The 26,077-nt window shown below is 41.7% G+C and overlaps 1 protein-coding gene across 6 annotated transcripts in view; it reads left to right on the top strand.

The window, feature by feature from the left end:
• GPHN (gephyrin) overlaps positions 1 to 26,077 on the top strand; it is a 1,154,395-nt gene that overhangs the window by 279,386 nt on the left and 848,932 nt on the right. For 4 of the 6 annotated variants that reach the window (XM_029598879.1, XM_029598875.1, XM_029598876.1 and 1 more), the window contains exon 2: positions 2,158 to 2,248. The exons of the other annotated variants lie outside the window; for them this stretch is intronic. In XM_029598879.1, the coding sequence (XP_029454739.1) occupies positions 2,158 to 2,248 (91 nt within the window). The remainder of the gene's footprint in view (positions 1 to 2,157; positions 2,249 to 26,077) is intronic. 6 annotated transcript variants of the gene reach the window in all.

Genomic DNA, 26,077 nt, shown 5'->3' with positions numbered 1-26,077 from the left:
CACTTCTCTAAGCAATCTCAGACCTAAAATATATCTCATTGGGCCCTATTGCTTTATTCATTTTATTTTGATGGTTCCATATAGACTATGATCTATTTTTCTTCTCTCTATGCTCCTGTTGCTTCTCTGTAGTCTTTCCATCCTCTAAAGTATTGAGTAAATTTGCCTTTTTCTGGTTCCCTATCCTTTTTACCTTTCTGCTCTGTTTGTCAATCCTTCCCTTGCACTTTCAAGTTGAACACGACATATTCATATGGCTTTATTGCTAGTTTGGATATGACTGGGTACTTGGTTAGCTAACTGGTTAATATTGATTATGAAACTCTACCAGCATAATGACATGGAAGTTTCACACAGGTAGTATAAAGAATTGGAGATCTCCTACAATTCCAGTGTGATATTTCTTAGTGGGCAGGGTTTTAACATTCATTTTTAGTTAATGTAATAAAACCTTGTTTTATGCATCAACTGGTCTTAAACTAGTGCCTTGTGGGTTTCAAAGTTCACTTTTCATGGATGAGATATCTGCCTTTAGAACTTCCAGCTAAGCTGTTTTTTTTTCTGTTAAAGTTTTTGTGTTCTATCCTATTTGTTGTCCCTCAATAGATTCTGCAGGAGCCAGGCCAGATTAGTAGGGGGATTTCTTATCAGGATCTTGGCTCTACTTTTGGTTAGTTCATTGACTACACTTATGGTTCCATGATCCTGACTCCTGGGTAACTTTTGTCTTCCTGCCTGTATCCTGATCAGCTTGTATCCACTTTATAGCTCCTTTATCACTGCCTATACCCTGACATCTTTGCATTTCTTGGGTCTCGTCTTTTTCCTGGCTGTGGTCCCGCTCTTACCTGATGGACTTGTGGTTAACTGCCAAGGTACTATGTTACCTGAACTAGCAATAAATGAGCATTGTATGGAGCTTTTCAGTCTGTTTTCCAGTTCTTGATGGCTTGCATAATGCCACCTCAACAGGGTCTCTGTCCCTAGCGGCCATACATGTCCTGGCCTGAGACACTGACAACTTCATTTTTAAATCTACTTTCATGGATAAATTGATGATTAAAGCAGAGGTCCCATCATACTTGGCCTTGAACTGTCTATTTTTCATTTACCTTTCTTTATTGAGGTCATTTATTCCTATATGCATTTGTGTAGAAAAGTTTAGGCACCCTGGACAAATTGTATGTTTTAATGAATCTCAGGGAGCCCAACTTTGAAACAAATCTGCGCAGCCCCATATATGTACATATGAGTCCGTTCAGATTGGATAAAGTATTTTAGAACCTGCGCAGATTTTAGAGTCTGCGCAGGTTTTAAAACAAGCATATTTCTGTTCCTCAAAGTACATATGTACTTTTGAGTATATGCAATATTTAGTGTGCATATACGCGAGTTCTTTCTCTTGCACAGACATATTTCTGGTTTTGCTGGGGTGGACTTGTTCTAAAATGGCCTCCTCAGCAAGGAAGCCAAACTTTACCACCAAGGACATAGCCAAGCTAGCCTCCCTGGTGGTGACAAATGAGCACCTGCTGTTCCCCTCCAGGTCTGCTGCAACGCCAGGAACATAAGCCAGGCCTGGCAGGGCCTCCGCCAGCAGTTTAACTGTGGAGCCTCCTAACCCCGGGTGGTAAGTGCTTTGAGAGAAATAGGTGTAAAAAAGAAAAAAAAAAAAAAAACAAGCAAGGGCAACCAGGGTGCATGTGCAAAAATGCATGAACTAGGTGCAAGCTCTTGCACTCTGCATGCAGTTTTGCACAGAAGCCAGAGAAAAGATTGCACGTGTTGAGGTGTTTCCTCACACATGGACATACTGAAGCTCTGTGCAACCCCATAGCCACAGCTGTTGGAGCATTATTCTCTGCAAGGAGCTTCAGAGGACAACATCAGTGCCTTAATGGCATTAGCAGAATTCAAGGGATTGTGGCGCTGGGCAGAGGGCAGCCAAGACTATAGCTCTCAGCATTAAAGTGTCATTTCCTTTGACAAGCATTTTTTTGGGTGGGGGACATATATTTGTATTGGAAGGGACAGTGCAAATCCATAGTTAGATTGGGTCAAGGGTAAACTGGCATGAATGGAAATATGCCTTTGAGGATGTCACAAAACATGCATCAAATAACTATGAGCATTGTATTTAACTTCTCATCTGTACAGATTGAAGACCTCAGGAAGAAGGCCAGGGAGCTGTGCTGTCTGGAGAGAAAATGGCTGGAGCAACTACATGCCAGGCAGAAGGAGACCGGAGGTAAGTTCCTAATATAATCCATCAATGTTTTACTTCTCACAGATTCTACTTTTACTCAGCCAGCCAACAATACCCTGTGTCAGCTAATAGCTGGAAGTGTCCGTCATGCACACAATGCTTCTTCCTTCTAGAACATATAGGTTGCCATATTTATATTATGACTCCTAGTTCTACAGCTTTCTTTCCATTGAAAATAGTTTGATTCTTGTGCATCATTAATACCCTTCAGGTAGTTAAGTCTGTATCATGTCTTCCCTGTCCCTTCTCTCCTCCAGTCTCATCTCATAAGTCTTTTGTTTCAGACCCCATACCATTTTGAACACCTTTCTGTGGATTGCTTCCATCCTGTCTCTATCATTTTTTATATACAGTCTCTAGAACTGAACACAGTACTCCAGGTGAGGCCTCACAAGGACCTGTACAGGGGCATTTTCACCTCCTTTTTCCTGCTAATTATGCTTCTCTCTGTCCAGCCCCCTGGCCTTAGCCACTTGTCACATTGCTTTGCTGCCTCAGACACTATCACCCCAAGATTTCTTTCCTGGTCCATGCACATCTATCTTTCACCCCCATCGCATAGAGCTCCTTTGGTTTTCTTCATCCCAAATTCATTTCTTGGCATTCAATCCCAGCTGCCAAACCTTCAACTGCTCTTTGAGCTATTTTAGATCACTTTTCATTCTCTACTTATTCAGATATGTCCAATCTGTTGTAGATCTTCCTGCCATCTGCAAAAAAAAAATAATCACTTTTTCTTCGAATCCTTCCATTGTATTACAAAGATATTGAACAGAACTGACAATATAAGCGATCCTTGAGCCATTCCATTTATCACTGTTCTCTCCTTAGAGTAGGTTCCATTTAACACACCCGCTGTTGTCTGTCAGTCAATCAATTTGTAATTTATTCTACCACCTTGTGACCCACTTCCAGGTTTTTCATTTTGTTCATGAACCTCCTATGTGGGACAGTCTCAAAAGCTTTGCTGAAATCCAGATAAATTACAATGAATGCTTGTCTTTCATTTAATTCTCTAGTTGCCCAATCAAAGTCAATCTTATTTCATTTGACATGACCTTCCTCTGGTAAAAAAAAACTATGTTGCCTTGGATTCTGAAGCCAATAGGATTGCAGAGAATTGATTATCCTTTCCTTCAGCAACGTTTCCATTAATTTTCCTACCACTAAATTAAGACTAACCAGCCTGTAGTTTCCAACCTCTTCTCTGCTCCCACATTTGTGAAGTGGGATCACCACCACCCATTCTTCAATCTTGCGGCACCAAACCTGTTTCTAAAGATCTATTGAATAAGTCTTTCAGTGGGCCTGCCACTGAACTCCTCTCTGGACTCCTTTAGTATTCTGGAATATATCTCATCTGGCCCCATGGCATTGTCCACTTTTTTGCCAGTTCCACCCAAAAACTCTCTTCTGTAAATGGGCTTGTATCTACCCCATGCCAATCCATACTCTTGCCAACCAGCAACAGTCCTCCTCCAGGGTCTTGTTTAGTGAACACCAACCTGAAATATTTATTTAATATTTCTGCTTTTTACTCATCTTTCTCCACACAATGACCCTTGCCTCTTTCAATCTTACATTACCACCTCTGGTCCTCTTCCTTTCTCTGATATATCCAAAAAAATGTTTTGTTTCCTCGTTTTACCTCTTTGACAATCATTTTTTCCACTTGAGCTTTCACTTTCCTCATCTCTTTCGGCTTCATCAGATATTCTTCCCTGTGTTCCTCCTTGAGTTTCTTTGTACTTTTTAAATGCTGATTTATTTGCCTTTATTTTTCAGCCACCTCTTTGGAGAACCATATAAGTTTCCTTATCCTCTTACTTTTATTTGTTTACTTTTCTTACATTAAGATTTGTTGCATTTTAATAGCTCCTTTAATTTGGCTCACTGTTGTTCAACTTCTCCCAATTTCACCTGTCTTCTAGCTCCTCCTCAGGGTACCTTCCCATTTTAACAAAGTCTGAGTTTTTGAAATCCAGCACTTTGATTTTCATGTGACTTCTCTTTGTCTTGGCTGCTATATGAAAGCTTACCATCTGATGATCACTGGCACGCAGGTGGGCACCTACCCGAACATTAGAGATACTATTTCCATATCTGAGCAGCAGGTCTGTATTGCACCTCACCTTGTGGATTCCATCACCATTAATCTTAGCAGAACACCTTGATGGTATCCACAATCTATCTATTTCTTACAGATATCTTTGGCCAGATCCATGTCTAGCTCTTTTGTCTGATTCAGAGGCCTGTAGATCACACCAGTGTAAATGGAAGTACCATCATCTTTTTTTCTTTTTTTAAGATAGTCTATATTACTTCCTTCTTTCTGCATACCCCCTGAATTTCAGTTACTAGGATATTGTTTTTGACATAAATACGAGCTTCTTGATCCTCTCTATCCTTCCTCAACAGGATAGGATGGCTGTATCTCATTTATGAGACTCATTAAACCATGTCTCTGTAAAGCAACATTATCCAATTCTGCCTCCACCATTAAGGCCTGAAGATCTGGAACTTTGCTGCTGAGATTACAATCTTTTGTGAACATAGCTTTCAAATGTTTCTCCCTCGGCTTGCTGCTATTCCTAGTCACCTTTTTTTCTATTATACTTAAGAGTGGACCAGTTTTATTCTTTTCTCCACTCACTTTCTGTATTTGTATGTGTTGAGGACGACATTTGAATTTAATTGACTTCCTTCTGATACCCCCAACCTCTAGTTTAAATGCCTGATGGCATTTAGGTTCTGAGTTTATCACTTAAATTTAATTTTCCTGCTACAAACAGATGTAGCCCAGATACAAGAAAATATTTCACTAAAATAGCTGTATTGAAGAAAATATCTCGGATTCTCGTTTGACTGATGTTGAGGAGGAAAAGACCTCAGAGATCTGACATACCATGTCAGCTGACTTAAAAATGTCACTATTCTTCTAATCATCAGTCAAAAATCTTCAACCAGCCATTTTTAAGATTTGGATATCAAAAAATCTTTTAATTAGTCCAACTTTTTTTTTGTATTTTTTATATTTTTCTAAATGAGAAACAAAGAGCTTATCTTGTAATGACCATTCTTTCTAACAGACCAGAGAGTCTCGGCAAAAGCTGCCAACGTTGGCCAATCATTTCGCCAATAGGCTGCCTCAGGGCGGAAATCCCCCTTATTGCTGCCGATCTATATCTTCTTCCCACAGTAAGTGGTGAGAGCGTTGCTCCCTATTGGAAGATTTGGATCGGCGGCAATAAGTCAGATTTCTGTCTGAGGCAGCCTATTGGCGAAACGATTGGCCAGTGATGGCGACTTTTGCCGAGATTCTCTGGTCTGTTAGAAAGAACGGTCATTACAAGGTAAGCTCTTTGTTTCTCATTTAGAAAAATATAAAAAATACAAAAAAAGGTTGGACTTATTAAAAGATTTTTTTATATCCGAATATTAAAAATGACTGGCTGGAGGTTTTTGACTGATGATTAGAAGAATAGTGACATTTTCAAGTCAGCTGACATTGTATGTCTGATCTCTGAGGTCTTTTCCTCCTCAATATCAGTCAAGCGAGAATCCAAGATATTCTCTTCAATACAGCTATTTTAGTGAAAGATTTTCTTGTATCTGGGTTGCTAACTTTCACTAGCCCATTACGGACTTTTTTTGAGTGTTACAAACAGATGTAGGCCATCTTTACCATACAGAGGATAACTTTCAAACAATTGTGCACATCAGCATATACAAGCGTATATGGCCATAAGTAGATATAAGCAAATATTTTATAACACGTGTGTATGATATGTGCATTTTATAAAAATAACCCATAACATATGTGCCTATATAGACTTACGTGTGAATGCATACAATGCATTGAAACCACGTATATCAATTCGTTGAAAGCATATACTTTTCCTGCCTATTTAAAAAATATACATGCAAAAGTAAGACCTACTTGTATAAGTCAGCCAGTTTTAAAATATGCACGTAGATGAAATTAATCCATTTACCAATTAGTCTACCAATTTTCCCAGTCCTTTTCCAAGTAATCTTCAGCCTAAACTCCCTTCAGTTCACTCAGACCTCCTACCCAGTCAGTAATATACAATAAATACATTTAATATCACTGCCAGATAATGAGCAGGTGTAAAAATACATAAGTAAGTTGGCAAAAAGTGTGCCTTTAAAAATAGCAATTTATAAGCATAGTGTTGGCTTCACTGGGGAACACCCCTTTATTACCCCTTTTTTGTGCGTCGCCCCGAAGACTTTTAATCCTTAAACGGATTCATCCCTGAATATATCCAAATCTTAGGCTTAGCCTTTCGCTTCCCTTTCCATGAACAGGTAACACTTCTGAAAAGGCAATTGTCTCTTCCATGTGCCCAAACCGCTTCCCCAGAGTCTGACAATCACTTTGTACTACTTGGATGCTATTTCTAGTGAGGTTGTTGGTCCCCAGATGGATAATAATATCAATTTTATAGTCCTTTCTTTTTTAGTGGTACAGACGATCTGGTTTGCATTTCTGACAGCAGAGAATCTTGGAAGGCATTTAACCTGTAATCTGCCAGGAACATTTTTGTGTATGTGTGGAATATAAGCACTTTTAAATAAATAAATAAATAAATAGATAGATAGATAGATAGATAGATAGATAGATACAATAACTATTGTGTGTCCTTCAAAATGAGTTCTCAAGTTAATGCATCTAATGAAGGAGTATCCCAGCAGAAGGAGCTTTCTGTTACAATGAATGATAATACTATGGTGTCTTTTCTTCTAGTTATCACTTCAGTTTCCATTTCTGGGGCATCTTCATTTTCCAATATGGAAAAGCATTTTTATAGGGATAATTTGGGTGAGTGGGTGTCTCTCTGTCACAGGTCTTACCCTCCCATAGTTGAGTGTAATTCATTTATTCCTAGGTTTCCTAATTCTCTATGGCCATGAGGGCAGATATTTTGAATTCTACATAGTTGGGGAAGTCTTTTGATCATAGACCATTCTTCTTTCAGTTGAATTAGCTCCTTTTTTTATTGCAGACAGATGAAGGCAAATGGGACAAGCCTTGTGCTTCCAGATGGTATTCCATAATTCTAAGGCACTGCAATTATTACATTGAATAATAACCATTATGTTGATTTCTTTTAATATAGAAGACCTGTGTTATGATAAAGAGTTTCTAAATATCTTGTTTTCCACTCTAGTTTAATTAAGCTTATATGTGTGCCCTAGGGCTATGTAAGGAAAACAAGGTCAAGGTAGGGTGGGAGGGCTTTTTAAGTGTCAAGGCTCTTTAAACCCAAAACTAACTTCCTTGAGTGCTACTCCAAAAGCTGTTTTTCACAAAAGAGCACAAGAAACAAAACACTTTAGTTCTCCTTCAACAGTATTCTATTTGAAAGAAGCCCTAGCTTTTTTAACATACTTATTTAAAAAACAGAGAGAAGATCAAAAGTTTTTTTCTAAAGCACTCAAATAACAATAACAAAGGGAAAGCAGCCTTGTGCTAGCAGCAATATTTCAACAAACAGATTAAGAAATTATTTTTCAAAAAGCAGGCATAGATTAAGAAAATATTAGCAGCAATATTTTAACTAGCATGCACTGATTAAGAAATTATTTTTCAAAAGCAGAGATTAAGAAAAACATTAAATAAAGCAAATTAACCAAAGCTTAGCTATTGGAGAGTAAGTTTGGACTTTGTGTGGGAACACAAATGACAAAATGTGCTCCCAAATTTTCTTATACCAGTTTGAACTATTTTCCCCTTCTCCTGGAGAGAAAGGGTGTTAAAATAACTCCAAATACCATTACCAGGAAATTTCTGTGCCTGCCTCCTACAAGGACCCTTAACCTTATGGCAGCATCAAGGTCACTGAAGTGCTAGGATCCAAGACATAGTCAAACACATACCACCTAGCCACCGGGGCTACCTCAGAGACATTATGTAGACACCATACTGTAACAGCTGTATAGAAGCCAACATTTTTGAAAGCACCTATATATGGTCTTCCAATCCCCTGTATCAGATGAGTATCCCACAGCTAGGATCACGTCCCATGGCCTCCAATCCGCCCATAAATGGAATGCAGTCCTATTGTTTGTATGATGCTGTGCATCACACCCCAGTGCACAGCAGATGATGGCTTGCCACACTATATTTTTTTTCTCTGCTCACAGACACCACCAGTTTTGAGGAGGAGCCGAACGAGGAGGAAGATGCTCCAGACCTGGCCCTTCCTGCTAATGCAGCTGCTGTCCTGGTTGCAGTTGGTCATCAGCTAATCACCGCCACCATCTCCTACAGCAGCAAGCCAACCAAACCCCTTCAACTAGCGGTCCTAGGCCTCATGCCTTAATAGGCTCCTCTTCTTGTCCCCTCCCCTATACGTCCTCCTTCCCATTTTCCCCAGGTCCTCAGGATTCTAGTCAGCAGCTATTGCTAGGCCACTGAGCAGATTGCCTTTGGATCTGGTCAGCATTCCCTAGCTGCAGAGGCTGGTTCTGTGGCTGGAGCAGCTGCTCTAAGCCTACAAGCCCAGTTTCTTCCATCTATGGGAGCTGCCATTCAGAGGATGGGGGAAGATGTTCATGAAATACGAGCAGACTTTAAGTGGCTGATTAATGTCTTGGAGCAACAAGTACATGCTCAAGAGTGCCTCAAGGCCACTCAAACTACTAGGCATACTGCTACCACAACAGCATTCAGCCCCCTAGGCCTATCAGGACCTGTCCTCATGAGGTTTCTGGGGCCTTTTTTATGTCAACAGTTATGTTCCTACTTTGGCCTTTCCCTCCATCTATCAATTTTTTAAAAATTTGTACATAGTTCAATTTTTTACATTTTTATAAATAATGTACATTTGTTACATGTTGTGTCTGGCTTCTTTATTTTCATGCAGATATCCATATCATTCCAGAATCAAGCCCCTTTCTGCACCCACTAACACCCCACAAACTGGACTGGAGGTAGCAAGGTATATAGCTCTTTCTAATAGCCTCTAAACTTCTCACCTTTCCTTACAGCCATTTCAGTTCAGCTCCAGTTTATTTGGGACACTATTTTAGACCTAACTCCCCTGAATGTCCTAGCTTTAGTGGCCACAACACAACAGAGCTTGAAGTCATCACTTTGATCTTACCTCCTCTAAGTGCCAGAGATGTATGTGCAGCCAGGCCATTAACATTGGTATAGCCTTCAGAGGAAAATATTTTGTCAGCTTCACTATTATAACCATCACACAATTGGGAGACAAGGTGCAGCAATTTAGTGGTGCTTTCACCAATAGGAAAGATTACAGCAGAGAAGAGGTGCCATATAGATATGCAGGTAGGAGCTCTTTTTACAAAAGCTGTCTGCATTAATGTCTATTCACACACCTCAATGTCCCCAAAGCTGCACAAATACAGTATTACCCCAAGGTGATGATGGCCTAACTGGAGTTCAACTGGTGGAAGACATGACTAGAGGCTAAATCCTCGCCTTCAGTCTACATGCACTGGCTCTCTTTCCAGGAAAGGGTCAACTATCCATCACATGGATCTCAGCTTCAAACCCCACATGCCAATGGAAGTCAACCTTTTGGTACAGTGATTCCCCTGGGCACCTATCTTCTATCAGACATGTAGGCAAAAGGAGAATTTGAAGGCTTTCAAATTAAAGCTATCAGGTGCTCCTAGATGTTACCATTACTTCATTCCCTCACCCACCTGCACCCCTTAAAATAGAGAAGGATACACACAAAACAGTACGTCAGAGTATAAGGTAAATTACCTAAGCAAGGTCAGAACTGTCATGTCCCTCAGCTGCTTCCCATCCAGACATAATTAACAATAAACGAAGTATTTAGGTTACAAACATCAAAGGAGACCCTCTGAAAATAAACACCCTGAAATTTTCTGCTACACTGATGAGTATATTGTGGTGATTGAAGCACCTCACCATCTCTGATTGAATCTCAGCTATATAGCTGAAGAGCTAACCCAAATAAAAGATAGGAAAAGAGTTTTAATAATGAGTTGATCATTCACACATGCCCTTTGATTCCTTAAATCCAATATTTAGCTAATTGGCCATTTCAATATACACATATAAGAAAATATGTGTATGCCACTATAAAAAGACACTGCACACACATACATTATATAAATGTACATGTATACAGGTCATATGCATAAAATTACTATGTGTTTTATAAAATTAAACGTGGACCTTTTATGTGTAAAACCTGCCCTTTTATATACATATATTGCCTTTATATGCACCATGCATGGAGGAAAGAGACCTCTGCTTAGGAAGCCTAACTCAAGGCATGGGAGGAGGACCTTCTTGTTAGAGACGTCAAGAAGGTCCAGAACATACTGTTTGGGGAGGATTTCTGGAAAGTGAGATCCTATAAAAAAAAAAATAGCAGACCTTAAAGAAAATGTACCATAAACTGAGTGCTGTCTTCTACAACAATATAAGTGTAGAAACCTCAGTCACAACTGGTGAGACTTCAGATGCAAGGCCAAGGAGAAACAGGAAAGAGTGAGGGCAGTGGGGCCACCAGCCAGATAACCTTCATCCAAACAGAATTGAGAATCCTGAGCACCATATCTGAGGCTGCAGTGTGAGAATTTGATGAGCAGGCTGCTTCATACTCTCAAGGGCAACAAGGTAAGAAAACTTTGTAAGAAAGAAATAATATATATTTTAAAGTTTATAACCACACACACACACTCACTCACACACAGACACACACACTCACACACTCTTTTACAGATACTCTGTGGTCCAAAAGGCAGATACGGCCTGCCAGCCCTGTTCATGCTTGTAAGTTTGTTTAAAAAAAAAAGGTGTATAATGATAGCATTTGCACCCTAGAGAATGCTAGACCAGGAGGCTGTAGAGTAGGACCCATTTAGCTGTTCTCAATGCTTGTAAGAAAGGTCCAGTGGGTGAAAAGAGAGAAGGCCAGAGAGAAACGGTAGTGATAGTTTGTTTACTTTACTTTCTTGCAGGAGATAACACACAACACGATTATGAAGGCCCAGGATCCAGTGGGCTGGAAAGGCCTAAGTAGTATCCTAAGTAGCCAGTCGAGAGGCACAGAATGAGTCAGAAGAGGAGGGATCTGCAAAGTCTGTAGCAGCTGCAGAAGAGCATGAGAGGGATATTGGAAGAGACAAGGAGCACACCCAGGCTTTGTTGGAGATGAGCCTTTGCCCACCTATAGTGAAATACATACTCTTGATGTCTTGGGACAAGAAGTTGATGACGGGGAAGGCAGAGAAATGGAAGAGCCCAGATTTTCTCCAAGAACTGGTGAAGAGGTGCCTTTCACTCCAGCTGAGAGCCACATGCTGGTCCTTAAAAGATAAGAGTGGTATAGATAAGGCAACATACAGAGGCTCAAGGAAGTTCTGCTCAAAGTGCTGCAAGGTATGAGACAGGAGATGCAAGATGTTGGCCGGGTGCTGCAGGAAGAATTGCAGTCCATGACTTTTGTCTGGAGGGAGATGCTTCTGTGGACATCTCCATGCCAGCTGCATCCAGCATGGAATGCTCCCTGACAGCCACAGAGTCCCTGAATGCTGCCTCCCTCTGTATTTGAACTACAACTACCTTGATTTTTTCCTCTGCCAGTTGTACTTCCACCAGCCCAGTAAGAAGCTCCTCCTTCATTGCCACCACCACGGTGTTGCCGCCTCCTACTATGACTCTACCATTTTGAAGAATGCCTTTTCCACCGATGCTCCCACTAACTCAGAGGAAGGCTCCCCCACATACACAAAAGGTAGAGATACCTTCTCTACTGACATGGGGTTAACGTCATCTTGTATACAATCTGAAGAGGAAAGGCACACCAGAGCTGCTGGGCCTTTATCCTCTGCCCCCCCCCCCCTCCCAAATTTCAGTTCTTAGGATCCCCTCTTGCATTTGGAGCTTTTCTGCAGCTAGCACCCCTTGACACTGCCTTCTTTGTCAGTGGCCTCTGAAAGCACTGTGAATAGTGACCACACACCTCTGAGCAGAAACACTGGATATAGACAATCCTAGGTACTAGAGCCTGTCCCTTCCCAAAGGAGAGGCTGTCCTAGGAAAAAATATTTTTTTTTGCTATGCGCAAGTATCACCTTTGCAAATTGCCTTGTCAGTTTTCCTTTTCTCTACAGCCTGTTGGCGAGTCTGTAATTCTTCCTCACTCAGGTTATACGCCTCCTCCTCCTCTTCATCATAGGGCATTGTAAGATGATCATCTTGTTTCTCTGGAAGAGGCAGGCTTTGGCTTATGGCCAGATTAAGAAGCATGTAGCAGGCTAAGAAGAAGTCATATACCTTTTTTGGGTTGTAGAGAAGACATCCTTCTAATCTGTCTAGGCAGCAGAAATGTGTTTGATTAGTTCAAAATGTGTTACTGTAGTGGGAGCAGCATATCTTCCTAGAAGCCAACCATCCTGAAAGTAGTCATGAAATCCTGACTTAGAGAGGAGATAGGCATCATGCCAGAACTTTGGAAAAGTTGTCTCTACTTCCATGATGATCCTCTTGACATTGCAAACCACCTGCATGTTGAGAGAGTGGACACGTTTGTGGAAGGTGGGTCTCTACAACTGTGCCATGCAATTTATTACTGTGGAAGCAACACTGTACTGTAGACATAAGGACAACTATTCAAGTGACAGCTAAACTTTTCAGTAGGTCATTTGCATTGATCTGTGGGGTCTGTTTTGTATATCTGACCACTTTTTTGGCAGTTCTATCAGAGATTTTACTTGATCAACAGTTTTTATGTAACTTTCTCAGTGCTTTTCAATATATATATATAAATGATCTGGAAAGGAATAAGACGAGTGAGGTTATCAAATTTACGGTTGATACAAAATTATTCAGAGTAGTTAAATCACAAGCGGATTGTGATACATTACAGGAGGACCTTGCAAGACTGGAAGATTGGGCATCCAAATGGCAGATGAAATTTAATGTGGACAAGTGCAAGGTGTTGCATATGGGGAAAAATAACCCTTGCTGTAGTTACATGATGTTAGGTTCCATATTAGGAGCTACCACCCAGAAAAAAGATCTAGGCATCATAGTGGATAATACTTTAAAATCATCGGCTCAGTGTGCTGCAGCAGTCAAAAAAGCAAACAGAAAGTTAAGAATTATTAGGAAGGGAATGGTTAATAAAACGGAAAATGTCATAATGCCTCTATATCGCTCCTTGGTGAGACCGCACCTTGAATACTGTGTACAATTCTGGTCGCCGCATCTCAAACAAATATATAGTTGCGATGGAGAAGGTACAGAGAAGGGCTACCAAAATGATAGAGTGGATGGAACAGCTCCCCTATGAGAAAATGCTGAAGAGATTAGGGCTGTTCAGCTTGGAGAAGAGATGGCTGAGGAGGGATATGATAGAGGTCTTTAAGATCATGAGAGGACTTGAACGAGTAGATGTGAATCGGTTATTTACACTTTCAAATAATTTTATTTATTTACTTATTTATTTAAAAACTCTTCTATACAGTCGTTGATTTAGATAACCATCACAACGGTTTACAAAAAGGCATGATAATGAAAAAATATGAGTGGTATAGATTTCAAATTAACCATGTGCCATCATGGAGCGGTAACAATTTAATATTAAAAAACTGTGTGTGTAAGTTAAGCTTGTTTGTTAGAACATATTAGGCAGTTTTGATTTAATATTAAAATGCATTTGAAGGTTACAAGTAATAACTTCTAGTTTGGTGCGTTCTTATCATTCAACTGGTTTTTTTCCTTATCTTTATCTTTGTAAAAAGCTTGTTTAAATAGGACTAGGGGGCATTTCATGAAGTTAGCAAGTAGCACATTTAAGACTAATCAGAGAAAATTCTTTTTCACTCAACGCACAATAAAGCTCTGGAATTTGTTGCCAGAGGATGTGGTTCATGCAGTTAGTGTAACTGGGTTCAAAAAAGGTTTAGCTAAGTTCTTGGAGAAGTCCATTTACTGCTATTAATCAAGTTTACTTAGGGAATAGCCACTGCTATTGATTGCATCAGTAGCATGGGATCTTCTTAGTGTTTGGGTAATTGCCAGGTTCTTGTGGCCTGGTTTGGCCTCTGTTGGAAACAGGATGCTGGGCTTGATGGACCCTTGGTCTGACCCAGCATGGCAATTTCTTATGTTCTTATTTCTTAACAATTTCTTAACAATTTTTCTGATAGTTGAAATTTCTAGCCAGATGTGTTTAGAGAGATTTTTATGGCCTTCCTCTGCTTTGTAAGATTGCATTAGATTCATTATCAAATGCTAAAAGGTTGCTGAAAGTAGACAGAACAGCAATCAAATAGTATGTTAAACCATGGAATTGCCTTCATCTGACTAACTGATGGCCTAATGAGGCAAAGGTTTTGGCCTTATTAACATTATAAAAGAAAAATAGTAAAATAATTAACTGAAAGGGTGTCAAAACTTTTGCACATGCCATGTTCACATTTCTTATTAAACTGTTAAAATCAGTAATTAATAGTAAGTTTGCATTAAATATTGAAGAAAGATATTGTGCCAGCTTTTAAAAACATAAGAAATTGCCATGCTGGGTCAGACCAAGGGTCTATCAAGTCCAGCATCCTTTCTCCAACTGAGGCCAAACCAGGCTACAAGAACCTGGCAAATACCCAAACACTAAGAAGATCCCATGCTACTGATGCTGGTAATGGCAGAGGCCATTCCCTAAGTCAACTTAATTAATAGCAGTAAATGGACTTCTCCTCTAAGAACTTATCCAAACCTTTTTTAAACCCAGCTGCACTAACTGCACTAACCACATCATCTGGCAACAAATTCAAGAGCTTAATTGTGCGCTGAGTGAAAAATAATTTTCTCCAATTAGTCTTAAGTGTGCTACTTGATAACTTCATGGAGTGCCCCCCTAGTCCTTCTATTATCCGAAAGTGTAAATAACCAATTCACATCTATTCATTCTAGACCTCTCATGATTATAAAGACCTCTATCATATCCCCCTTTCAGCCGTCTCTTCTCCAAGCTGAACAGCCTTAACCTCTTTAGCCATTCCTCATAGGGGAGCTGTTCCATCCCCTTTATCATTTTGGTTGCCCTTCTCTGTACTTTTTCCAGTGCAATTATATCTTTTTTGAGATGTGGTGACCAGAACTGTACACAGCACTTAAGGTGTGGTCTCACCATGGAGTGATACAGAGGCATTATGAAATTTTCAGTTTTAGTCACCATTCCCTTCCTAACAATTCCTAACATTCTATTTGCTTTTTTGACTGCTGCTGCAGCAGCACACTGAGCCAGCAATTTCAATTTATTTATTTATTTATTTAAAGCTTTTTCTTTTTTTTTTTTTTTATACTGAGGTATAGCTAGCTGCCTTCACTCTCTGGTTTACATCATCAACAACCATTACATAAAACAGTAAGTGAACTCAGAGAACGTGATCCACTGTGATGCCGAGATCTTTTTCCTGGGTGGTAGCTCCTAATAGGGAACCAAATATCGTGTAACTACTGCATGGGTTATTTTTCCCTATATGAAACACCTTGCACTTGTCCACATTAAATTTCTTCTGCCATTTTGATGTCCAATCTGCTAGTCTCACAAGGTCCTCCTGCAATTTATCACAATCTGCTTGTGATTTAACTACTCTGAATAATTTTGCATCATCTGCATATTTGATAACCTCACTCATCATATTCCTTTCCAGATCATTAATAAATATATTGAAAAGCACCAGTCCAAGTAACATATATAGTAACATAGTAATGATGGCAGAAAAAGACCAAATGATCCATCCAGTCTGCCCAGCAAGCTTCCCATGGTAGTAAATGCCGCTCCATGCAGGTTACTCCATGTTTCTGTTAAGGGTAGTAATTGCCGCTCCGTGCAGGATACCTCCAAGCCCACTACCCCCATACTTCTTTTCATTCATTCCCATCCTCTAGCTATTAGGGATCCACAGGGTTTTTCCCATGCCCCTTTGAAATCCTTCACAGTTTTAGTCTTCACTTCATCTGGAAGGTCATTCCAGGCATCCACCACCCTCTCCGTGAAGAAATTTTTCTGACATTGGTTGAAAGTCTTCCTCCCTGGAGTTTCAAATCGTGACCCCTAGTTCTACGAAATTGTTTCCAATGGAAAAGGTCTGTTGTTGACCATGGATCATTAAAACCTTTCAAGTACGATCTCTGAGGCAACCCACTGTTTAACCTTTTCCACTGAGAAAATTGACCATTTAATCCTACTCTGTTTCCTGTCTTTTAACCAGTTTGTAATCTACGAAAGGACATTGCCTCCTAAGGACTTTTAAGTTTTCTTAGAAGCTTCTCATGAGGCACTTTGTCAGACACTTTCTGAAAATCCAAATATACTACATCTACCGGTTCACCTTTACTACATGTTTATTAACCCCTTAAAAAAAAAATAAAGTAGATTTGTGAGGCAATACTTCCCTTGGGTAAATCCATGTTGACTGTGTTCCATTAAACCATGTCTTTCTATATGCTCTGTGACTTTGATCTTCAAAATAGTTTCTGCTATTTTTCCTGGCACTGAAGTCAGGCTCACTGGTCTATAGTTTTCCAGATCGCCCCTGGAGCCCTTTTTAAATATTGGGGTTACATTGGCCACCCTCCAGTCTTCAGGTACAATGGATGATTTTAATCATAAGTTACAAATTTTAACTAATAGATCCGAAATTTCATTTTTGAGTTTCTTCAGAACTCTGGCATTTATACCATCTGGTCCAGGCAATTTGTTACCTTTAGTTTGTCAATCTTGCCTACTATATCTTCCAGGTTCACAGTAATTTGGTTCAGTTTATCTGACTTATCACCCTTGAAAGCCATCTCTGGAATTGGTATCTCCCCAAAATCCTCATTAATAAACACAGAAGCAAAAAATGTATTTTGTCTTTCTTCAATAACCTTATCTTCCCTAAGAGCCCCTTTAACCCCTTTGTCATCTAACGGTCCAACCAACTCCCTCACAGGTTTCTTGCTTCAAATATATTTTTTAAAGTTTTTATTATGAGGTTTTGCCCCTATGGCCAACTTCATTTCAAATTCTCTCTTTGCCTGTCTTATCAGTGTTTTACACTTATCTTAGCAATGCTTATGCTTTTTCCTATTTTCTTCAGATAGATTCTTCTTACAATTTTTGAAGGATGTTTTTTTTGGTTAAAATAGCCTCTTTCACCTCCCTTTTAACCATGCCGGTAATTGTTTTGCCTTTCTTCCACCTTTCTTTATGCATGGAATACATCTGAACTGTGCGTCTAAGATTGTATTTTTATACAATGTCCATGCCTATTGAACTCTTTTAGTCTTTGCAGCTGCACCTTTTAGTTTTTTTCTGACTATTTTCCTCACTTAGAGATTCATTGAAATATACACTTTTACTAGGGTTTCCTAAAACTTTACACACTACTATGATTCATTCCAAAAAGACTATTTTAAATGTTTTAGAGAAGTCACATGCTGTGATGTGGGAGTGAAGACTGGGTTCTTCACTGCTCCCGGATCCCACTCCCTAATCCATGCACATCTGACTTCTAACTCTCACTGAGAATGCAGCCATAGCCATTGTTGGAGTCTTTAAGAGACAAGGACTCAGTTTTTGAGATACTATCGCATCACAGCCACAAATTTCTTACTACTGTCAGCATGAATCGGCGTGATAAAGGGAGGCTGGTGGCTGGCAAGATGGCCGACTCCACCAGTAATCCTTCTTCTCCCAGCACCCTGACTGAAGGCATAAGTGAAATCACGGCCCAAGTCGTTGCAGCTTTAACGGCAGATTTGAAAAAAATCTGAGAAATTTGCTAAAATGCAAGCACTATTTATCAAAAATTCTTAAGCATTTCCAGGAGGTTGAAGATCATCTCACGGGCATAGATGATAGAGTGCAGTCCCTGTAAATGGACTTAGAGGACGCTAGAGCTGTGGTACTAAAAGCTGAAATAAAATTGATGATCTTGAAAATAGATCCCATCGGGGTAATAGAATATTGGCCTCCCAGCAATGGCTGAGGACAAGCCACTACCAGATTTCTTAGAGACATGGCTGGGCATGGCTCTTCATGTGGCTGAGGCCTATGGCACATTAAGCACTAAAAGGGTCCACCGCTTGGGTGTTAAAATATCAACCCTGGCAAAGCCTCAACCGATAATAAACCAAGTTTCTAAATTAACACCATAAGGAAGAAGTGCTGCGACAGTTTAGACAGTCAAGGAAACTGGAATATGATGGGCGCCCAATACTTTTGTTTACAGATTACTCCGCAATTGTTTTAGCTAAACAAAAAGCATTCTCTTTTATCTGTGCTAAGTTGATGGAGTGGAAAATCTGATTTGTATTGCAATTCCCTGCAAAATTAAAAATAATGCACCAGAACAAATCATATGTATACAAAATGGCAGAGGAGGCAAAGGAATTTGTCAGTCTTTCTGGATGGTAAAAGAAACCGGCTAAACTTTCTTAAAATAGCTATGGGTGCTAGCAATTGTTGTGTTGCCGAGATTGCAAGGTGGTGTTTGTGGGGGATGGCCAGTGCTTGGTAACTCTACATTCCGACGTGCTTTTGATGACCCAGGCTGACAGGCGGTCGCCGGACACCATCTCCTCCACCTCCACCAGGGGTCCCATTCCCTCACAGAATACACTATGGAATTCCGAACCCTGGCAATGGAATTGGGATGGCAGGACGACTGCCTGCGGGCACTCTATCTTGAAGGACTGTCATCCACTCTAAAAGACGAACTGGCAGCCCGAGAAATTCCTACGTCGTTGGAGGACCTCATCTCCTTGGTTGGGCGGATTGACCACCGTCTCCAGAAATGGCATCAAGAAGTAAGGACCATATGACGCACGGCCCTGGAACCACCTCGGTCCGCTAGCCCCAGACCAAGGGCACCACCAGCAGTTTCCCCATCGATGGAAGAACTGATGCAGATCAACTGCAGTCGTCTTACTCCCAAGGAACGCCTCTGAAGACGGAAGTCTGGTCTCTGCCTCTACTGTGGGGGTCCAGGCCTCCATATTCAGATATTTCCAGTGCGTCCAGGAAACTCCAAAGCCTGAGCCCGACGGGGGCCCTGAGCTTGGGCACAACTGTTACTGGCCCTCAACTTCTGCTTCCTGTCTCCCTCTCCCGGGAGGCACACACGTTTGCTACCACCGCCCTTGTGGATAAGGAGGCCGGTGAGAACTTTATCCTTGCAGAGTTAGTCAAGCTACTCCAGATTCCTTCTCAACCTCTTGAGGTCCCGCTTCGGATAGCCTCCATCCATGGAGAACCATTACCCGACCGCATCACTCACACCACCCTAGCCATTCGACTGACCGTGGGGACCCTCCATGATGAGGAGATCCCTCTCCTGGTCCTAAAGCGGTCAGTGCATCCCATTGTTCTCGACCTACCTTGTCTGCAACAGCAATCCCTGCACTTCAATTGGGAGTCACTCCAGCTCACCGAGTGGGGTCCTCGTTGCCATAAATATTGCCTGCGGCGGGTAGCCCCGTCCGTACCAGTCTTCCTGGGCTTCCTATGGCCTACACAGACTATCAGGATGTTTTTTCAAAGCAGCAAGCTGACATGTTATCACCTCTTCTGAAGTTCATGTGTCCAATTGAACTGTTGCCTGGAGCCACAATTCCCAAGGGGAGGACTTACCCACTCTTGCTCCCCGAGACCCAGGCTATGTCAGAGTATATTAAAGAGAAATTAACCGAGGGGTTCATCTGGCCTTTTATGTCCCCTGCTGGTGCCGGGTTCTATTTCATTAAAAAGAAAGACGGCTCATTAAGGCCCTGTATTGACTACCTTGGCCTGAACACTGTTATTAGCAAGGACCGGTATCCACTTCCACTTATCAGCGAACTATTTGACCAGCTCCAGGGGGCCCGGATCTTTACCAAATTGGATCTCCGTGGGGCCTACGACTTGGTCCGTATCCAACCCAAAGACATCTGGAAGATGGCCTTCAATACGCGAGACGGGCACTACGAATATCTAGTGATGCCCTTCGGGCTCTGTAATGCCCCAGTCGTTTTTCAATGGATGATGAATGAGATCCTCTGAGACCTCCTATACTCCATTGTAGTCTACTTGGATGACATCCTGATCTTTTCTAAAGACTTGCAATCCCATTGGTCTCATGTCCGGACCGTCCACTGGACATCTGTGGGATCTTCTCCAGCCTCTTCCGGCGCCTACGGAACCATGGAAAAACCTTGCCACTGACTTCATTGTGGAATTACCCCCTTCCAAGGGGAACACTGTGATTTGGGTCATCATAGACCGTTTCTCCAAGATGGCCCATTTCATACCTCTGCCTAACCTGCCTTCAGCTCCCGAACTGGGGCGTCTCTTCTTAAACCATGTCTTTCGCCTTCATGGGCTCCCACAGGAGATTGTGTCGGACCGAGGCCCACAATTCGCTGCTAAGTATTGGAAATCTTTATGTCGCAAATTCAACATCACCCTAAATTTAACATCTGCCTATCATCCTCAGGCAAACAGCCAGGCTGAACGGACAAACCAGTCCCTAAAGGCCTTCCTTCGGTCCTACGTAAATGATCAGCAGGACAACTGGGCTGATCTCCTTCCATGGGCAGAATTTGCCCACAACATCCACGTTGCAGCCGCCACAGGGAGCTCCCCTTTCCAGTCCCTTTGAACGTGTTATCTCCAGCAGCCCAAACAGCAGCTCAGTCAATTCAGCAACTTTGGGAACAAGTCACACGGAGACTGGGCCAGGCCGCCGAGCGGGCAAGAAGGATTGCTGATGCCCATCGTCGCACTGCCCCCACATTCCTTGCAGACCAGAAGATATAACGATATAACTGGGCACCAGGCACATTCGCCTCCGTCTGCCTCACAGAGGCTGCGGCCCAAATATGCGGGGCCCTTCACAGTACTACGACAAGTCAGAGCCATGACGTACCAACTCCGACTTCCTCCAAGTCTGGGGATACACATGTTCCACGTGTCCCTCCTCAAACCTCTCATCCTATCATGGCCCTCTTGACGTCCACCACCTCCAACCCAAGTCTCCGCTGAATCTGACACCAATCTCAGAGTAAAAGAAGTCCTGAACATTAGATGGTGGAGGAGGCGTTGGGAGTACCTCCTATCCTGGGAGGGGTTCGGGCCTGAAGAAAATTCCTGGGAGCCCTCACATAACATCTTCGACAAAGCCCTCTTACAAGATTTCCATTGCTCCCATCCTGAAAAGCCTCTACCGAGAAGGGGAGGCCTAGAGGGGGGGTACTGTTGTGCGTCCTGGCTGCATTAAGGCCACTGCCGGGCCTACTTACCTCTCTCTCCCTTCGGTGGGTCCCGGGCCCTCCTCTCCGGCTGCCACGGCGAGTCGCCTGCGCTCCAGACACCTGGCGCTCGTGTCTCCAGCCCTTTCCAGCTCCTCGCAGTGTGGATTGCGTTGGGGCTCCGCGACCTTGTCCTCCTCGGCTCCGCCCCTAGGCGCATGCTCGTGTGAGCTAGCTTGCCGTCCTTGTTCCAGTTCCTGCATTCCTGTTCTTGTTCCAGTGTTCCTGAGTCTGCTCCTGCGTTCCCGTGGTACCTTCCTGTGTTCCAGTGCCTGATCCTTTGTTCCCAAGTGCCTCTCTACATTCCGCAACCCAGGTTGTACTCTTTGGACTGATACCTGGTACTGACCTCTGCTTGCCTCCGAACGTGCTTGGACTGATACCTGGAACTGACCTCTGCTTGCCTCTGACCACGCTTGGACCGATACCTGGAACTGACCTCTGCTTGCCTCTGACCACACTTGGATCAATACCTGGAACTGACCCTTCATTTGGCTGACCATCCTTGGACGGATACCCTGGCATTGACCCTTGTGCTCCATTCGGACACTCTCTTTGCTTCTCCTGAGACCACCAGGCCCACCTGCCTTGACACTGTCTGTGGCCTTCCTCGAGCTAGACCACTAGGCGCTGAATACCCTGCTCGGAAGTCCTTCAGTTCCTGCCTCGTACCCGTGGTCTCCAGTACTCTGTCCATTCTAGCTCATCTGTTCACCATCAGCCGTGCACCTCTACTCCTTGTGGGCACACCTCTCCACCATCTCTCTGGGAGCCCCTCAGAGGCCCACCTAAGCCCAGGTGGCCTGGGAATCCAAGGGCACAACCCGCAGAGCCCCCAGGTCGTTATTGGTGAAGCTCCAGCTTGCCTCTGTCTCCTCATGTGCTCCGCCTCCTGGCGGCAGGCACCCTCTGGGATCCCTCAGAGGGCCGTACCAATCCTGCACCAGGCCAAGGGTCCACCTCCAGCGCAACAGTTAAAGGAGTCTAGTCTACTATCATTCAAGAGTGTGGAGTTCTAAATAGGAAGGAGGAATTTATAGAGAATGCTTTAAGGCACCTAAATCTTCCGAGTTTTAAATTTTCCCAGGGTTGTGGGAGAAATTCCTCGAATTACCTCGAGAAGATATTTCCTTAATGTTTTGGAGTATACAACAGAATCTGCTCTCCCCCTCCCCCCCCCCCCCCCCCCCGAATAAAGTGTATTTTTTGCCTACTCACTCTAATGCTCAATCTCAAGCTTTCCCTGTTGACTTAGAAAGTCTAACTGCCTTGTTAGACTCATCTAATTATGAAGTATCTGGAAGAACTATTCTTGAAATCTTTTTTCACTGAAAAAGATTTATTTCAAAAAATCTAATGCTCTTTTTATGGGCCAAAAAATCAGGATTTTTCTAGACCTGATGAAGTCCACTCAGGAGAGAAGGAAGGGAGTTTTGGCATTACGTCAAGAGACTTTAGCTGTTGGTGCAACTTTTTTGTAAGGTTCCCCTGCAAGTGTATTATGAAGTACAACAGAGATAATTGTCTTTTTTTCACCACTAAACGCAAAGGAGACTCCAGGCGAAGAAATGGAACTTGAGACTGGAACATGTCGAAGATTCATGTTCCAGTCTCAAGGCACGCCCTACACAGCCTCCTGTGGCTGGTCGCAGACCACACTGGAGCGGAGCAGGTTCTGGCAGAGTCTTAGGCATGGACGGAAGCAGGCACAAGGGACTCCGAAGACCAGGACAGGATTCTCGGAAGTAAGGCACAGAAACCAAAGTCTCACGGAGGCTTGCGCTGCAGATGAGAAGAAGGCCTTGTATCACGAAGCGACCTACTTAGCCATCCCATGGGCTGGTCACGGACCACGACATGGCACGCCAAGAGAAGTGGAGAGACGAGGGACCTGGGAACTGGACAAAAAGCAGAAGATGAGACGGTCAAAGTCAAGACAGGAACATTGGGGGGGGGGGGGGGAGACAAGGATTTGTGTACCTTAGGAAGAATAAAAAAATGAGGAATAGAAGGATGAGATACAAACAAAAAATTTAATTCTTTATTCGAAATAACTTTATTCTTATAAGCCCCTTGTAGTAACGTATCAATACAATACTACAACTAATATACAACTCAAGATTGCCACTACAGTTATAGGAATCCTACTGATAAAAACACATTGCTACATTTTCAGAGTTTCCACTCGAGACAGTTGAAAAACAACATTCCTATTGGACAATTTTTACAGTATAAACGTCTATGTTCATCAGTTGACGAATTTAAAAGACAGGCCTTGTCTTGAGTGACAAATTTCTAGCTCGTGGTTATACAAAATCAGTTATTAAAAAGGCTTATAAGCATGCACTTTTGCCAACAGGGATAATCTTTTGATTAAATCACAGAATGAGGCTCCTTCCAGAATGATTTGTTCCATTCCATATTCGTCTAAATCATCGCAAATTAAAGAATTAGCGAGGAAATATTGGAATTTTTTATCTCCTTTAAAATTTTTTGATGAAATTCCTATTTTTGTGATTAAAAAAACGCAAGAATTTATGGGACAATCTGAACCAATGGGGAATAAAAGTTGGTGAGGGATCAATTTGTGGGCAGCAAACTTGTGGATCTTGTTCAATTTGTTGTCATGCTTTGATTCTACAAAGGTTTCAACATCCCAACCTGAAACATCCCTATGTACTTCCTGAATTGTTTACATGTGATACTGTAGGAGTAGTGTACGCGATTTTATGTCCGTGTTTATTAATATACATTGGACAAACGACAAGATCTATAAGGACGTGTATCATTGAACACAGAAGTAGGATCAGATTGTGAAAGGAAAATGCTCCTTTAGTTAATCATTGGATGGACAAACAACATGGTGTAGATGAATTGAAGTTTTTTGTGATCAAAAATGTTGGATTAGATTTGGGGGGTGATTTATCCTTAATACTGAGACGTGTTGAACAAAGATTTATATATGAATGGAATACTACTTCCCCCCATGGACTTAATGGTCTGATTGAATGGACAGCTTTTATTTGACCAAGTGTTTAGACGGTTATCTGTGTGATCGTTTGAGTCCTTGAGGGCAATTTCAGATGGGTGGTCATTAAGTATGGGATTTGACGTTTGATTGATGAGATTGATTCCCTTGTATAAAAGAGTATGGGTAGACTGTGTTTTGTGTCATTACCTGTGGGATGTTTTCGTCATTTCCGGTCTTTGACGTAAGTATGTGGCCAGCTCGGCGTTTGCTCAGGTATGCGTGCTTATTTTCTCTTGTTATTTTAATCTTTAATGGTCTTTTTTGGTTGCAGTTTCTGCGACTGGATGTATTAGTTGGAATCATATTCTATAAAGCACTCTTTAAATGTGATTAAACGTTTTCAACGAGGTGAAATTAATTCTGAGACCTGAGAATTGGACGGTTTCGTTAGTGTGAATGCATGGACGTTGTGGAAGGTAAGGTTTATGGTTTAAATGGGATATAGATTGTTTTGATTTTTCGAGTGAATATTTAAATCGTATTGTTTGTTTGATTTAAGTGGAACTGTTGGCGAGTAGAATTCTGGCGAAAACTTGTCCTTGAAGAAGCCCGGTCTTTTCGGGTGAAACAAGGATCTCTTGTTGGATGAGTCCATTGGACAGTGTTGATTCTACATTTTGAAATAGGAAGAGCCCATTGGATAGTATTCTTTTTACGTGGTGAGACATATTGGATGTTCAGCTGTGCAGATTTTTAGACAGTGCAATTTGGTAAATCCTTGACTGGATAAGCTATAATATCTGTACATAAAATTACTTATACTATAGAGATGTTATTGAAAGCTTGAGCTGAATCACCATGTATATTTTCCACTAGATAATGAATATGCTATATCATTTTGTGAGTGTTAAAGAACATATATTGTGTGGTGATTTTAGTGGTTGAATGGTATGGTTGTGAATGAGTGTATGAGCTAGATAGTATTTATTGTCTAGATAGATATTTTTAATTATGTGGTCTCAATAAAAAATGTTTGCACAGATTGGTGTTTGATGTGTTATAAGAACAGTGTGTTCTCTAATGTGTTTGTTATTGTATAGGTATAGAGAACCTATTGAATTATTTACCCTCAGTGAGTATTACCGTGAACTGTTATATAAGCCATATTCGATGCTAAAGGCAAGTATACCATTTCAATAAGCTCTGCATACATCTCTCCCAACAGATGTAATATCTTATTTCCCATTAAAGAACTCCCCTGAGTATCTATTGGGTCTTGGCGCCTTAAAAGTTGTACTTGCCGGATGACCTGCTGAATTTCATCCAGTTAAATCGGGACATTCAACACGTCCCATTGAGAGTCTTGCAGTTTTGGTAGTAGAGCCTTCACTAAATACTCATCAATTCTATGCTTATTAACCAGGGTATTCATATATATAGATCTTCATAAAACAGAAGAAAAATGTCACTAACTTCTTAAGTGAAACATACAAATGACAGCAGAAAAGGACCAAATAATCCACCT

Source organism: Rhinatrema bivittatum, chromosome 4 (assembly GCF_901001135.1).
Source record: "Rhinatrema bivittatum chromosome 4, aRhiBiv1.1, whole genome shotgun sequence".
Classification (NCBI taxonomy): domain Eukaryota; kingdom Metazoa; phylum Chordata; class Amphibia; order Gymnophiona; family Rhinatrematidae; genus Rhinatrema; species Rhinatrema bivittatum.
Note: the sequence above shows the minus strand (reverse complement) of the source record. Positions and strands in the feature narration are given on the sequence as shown.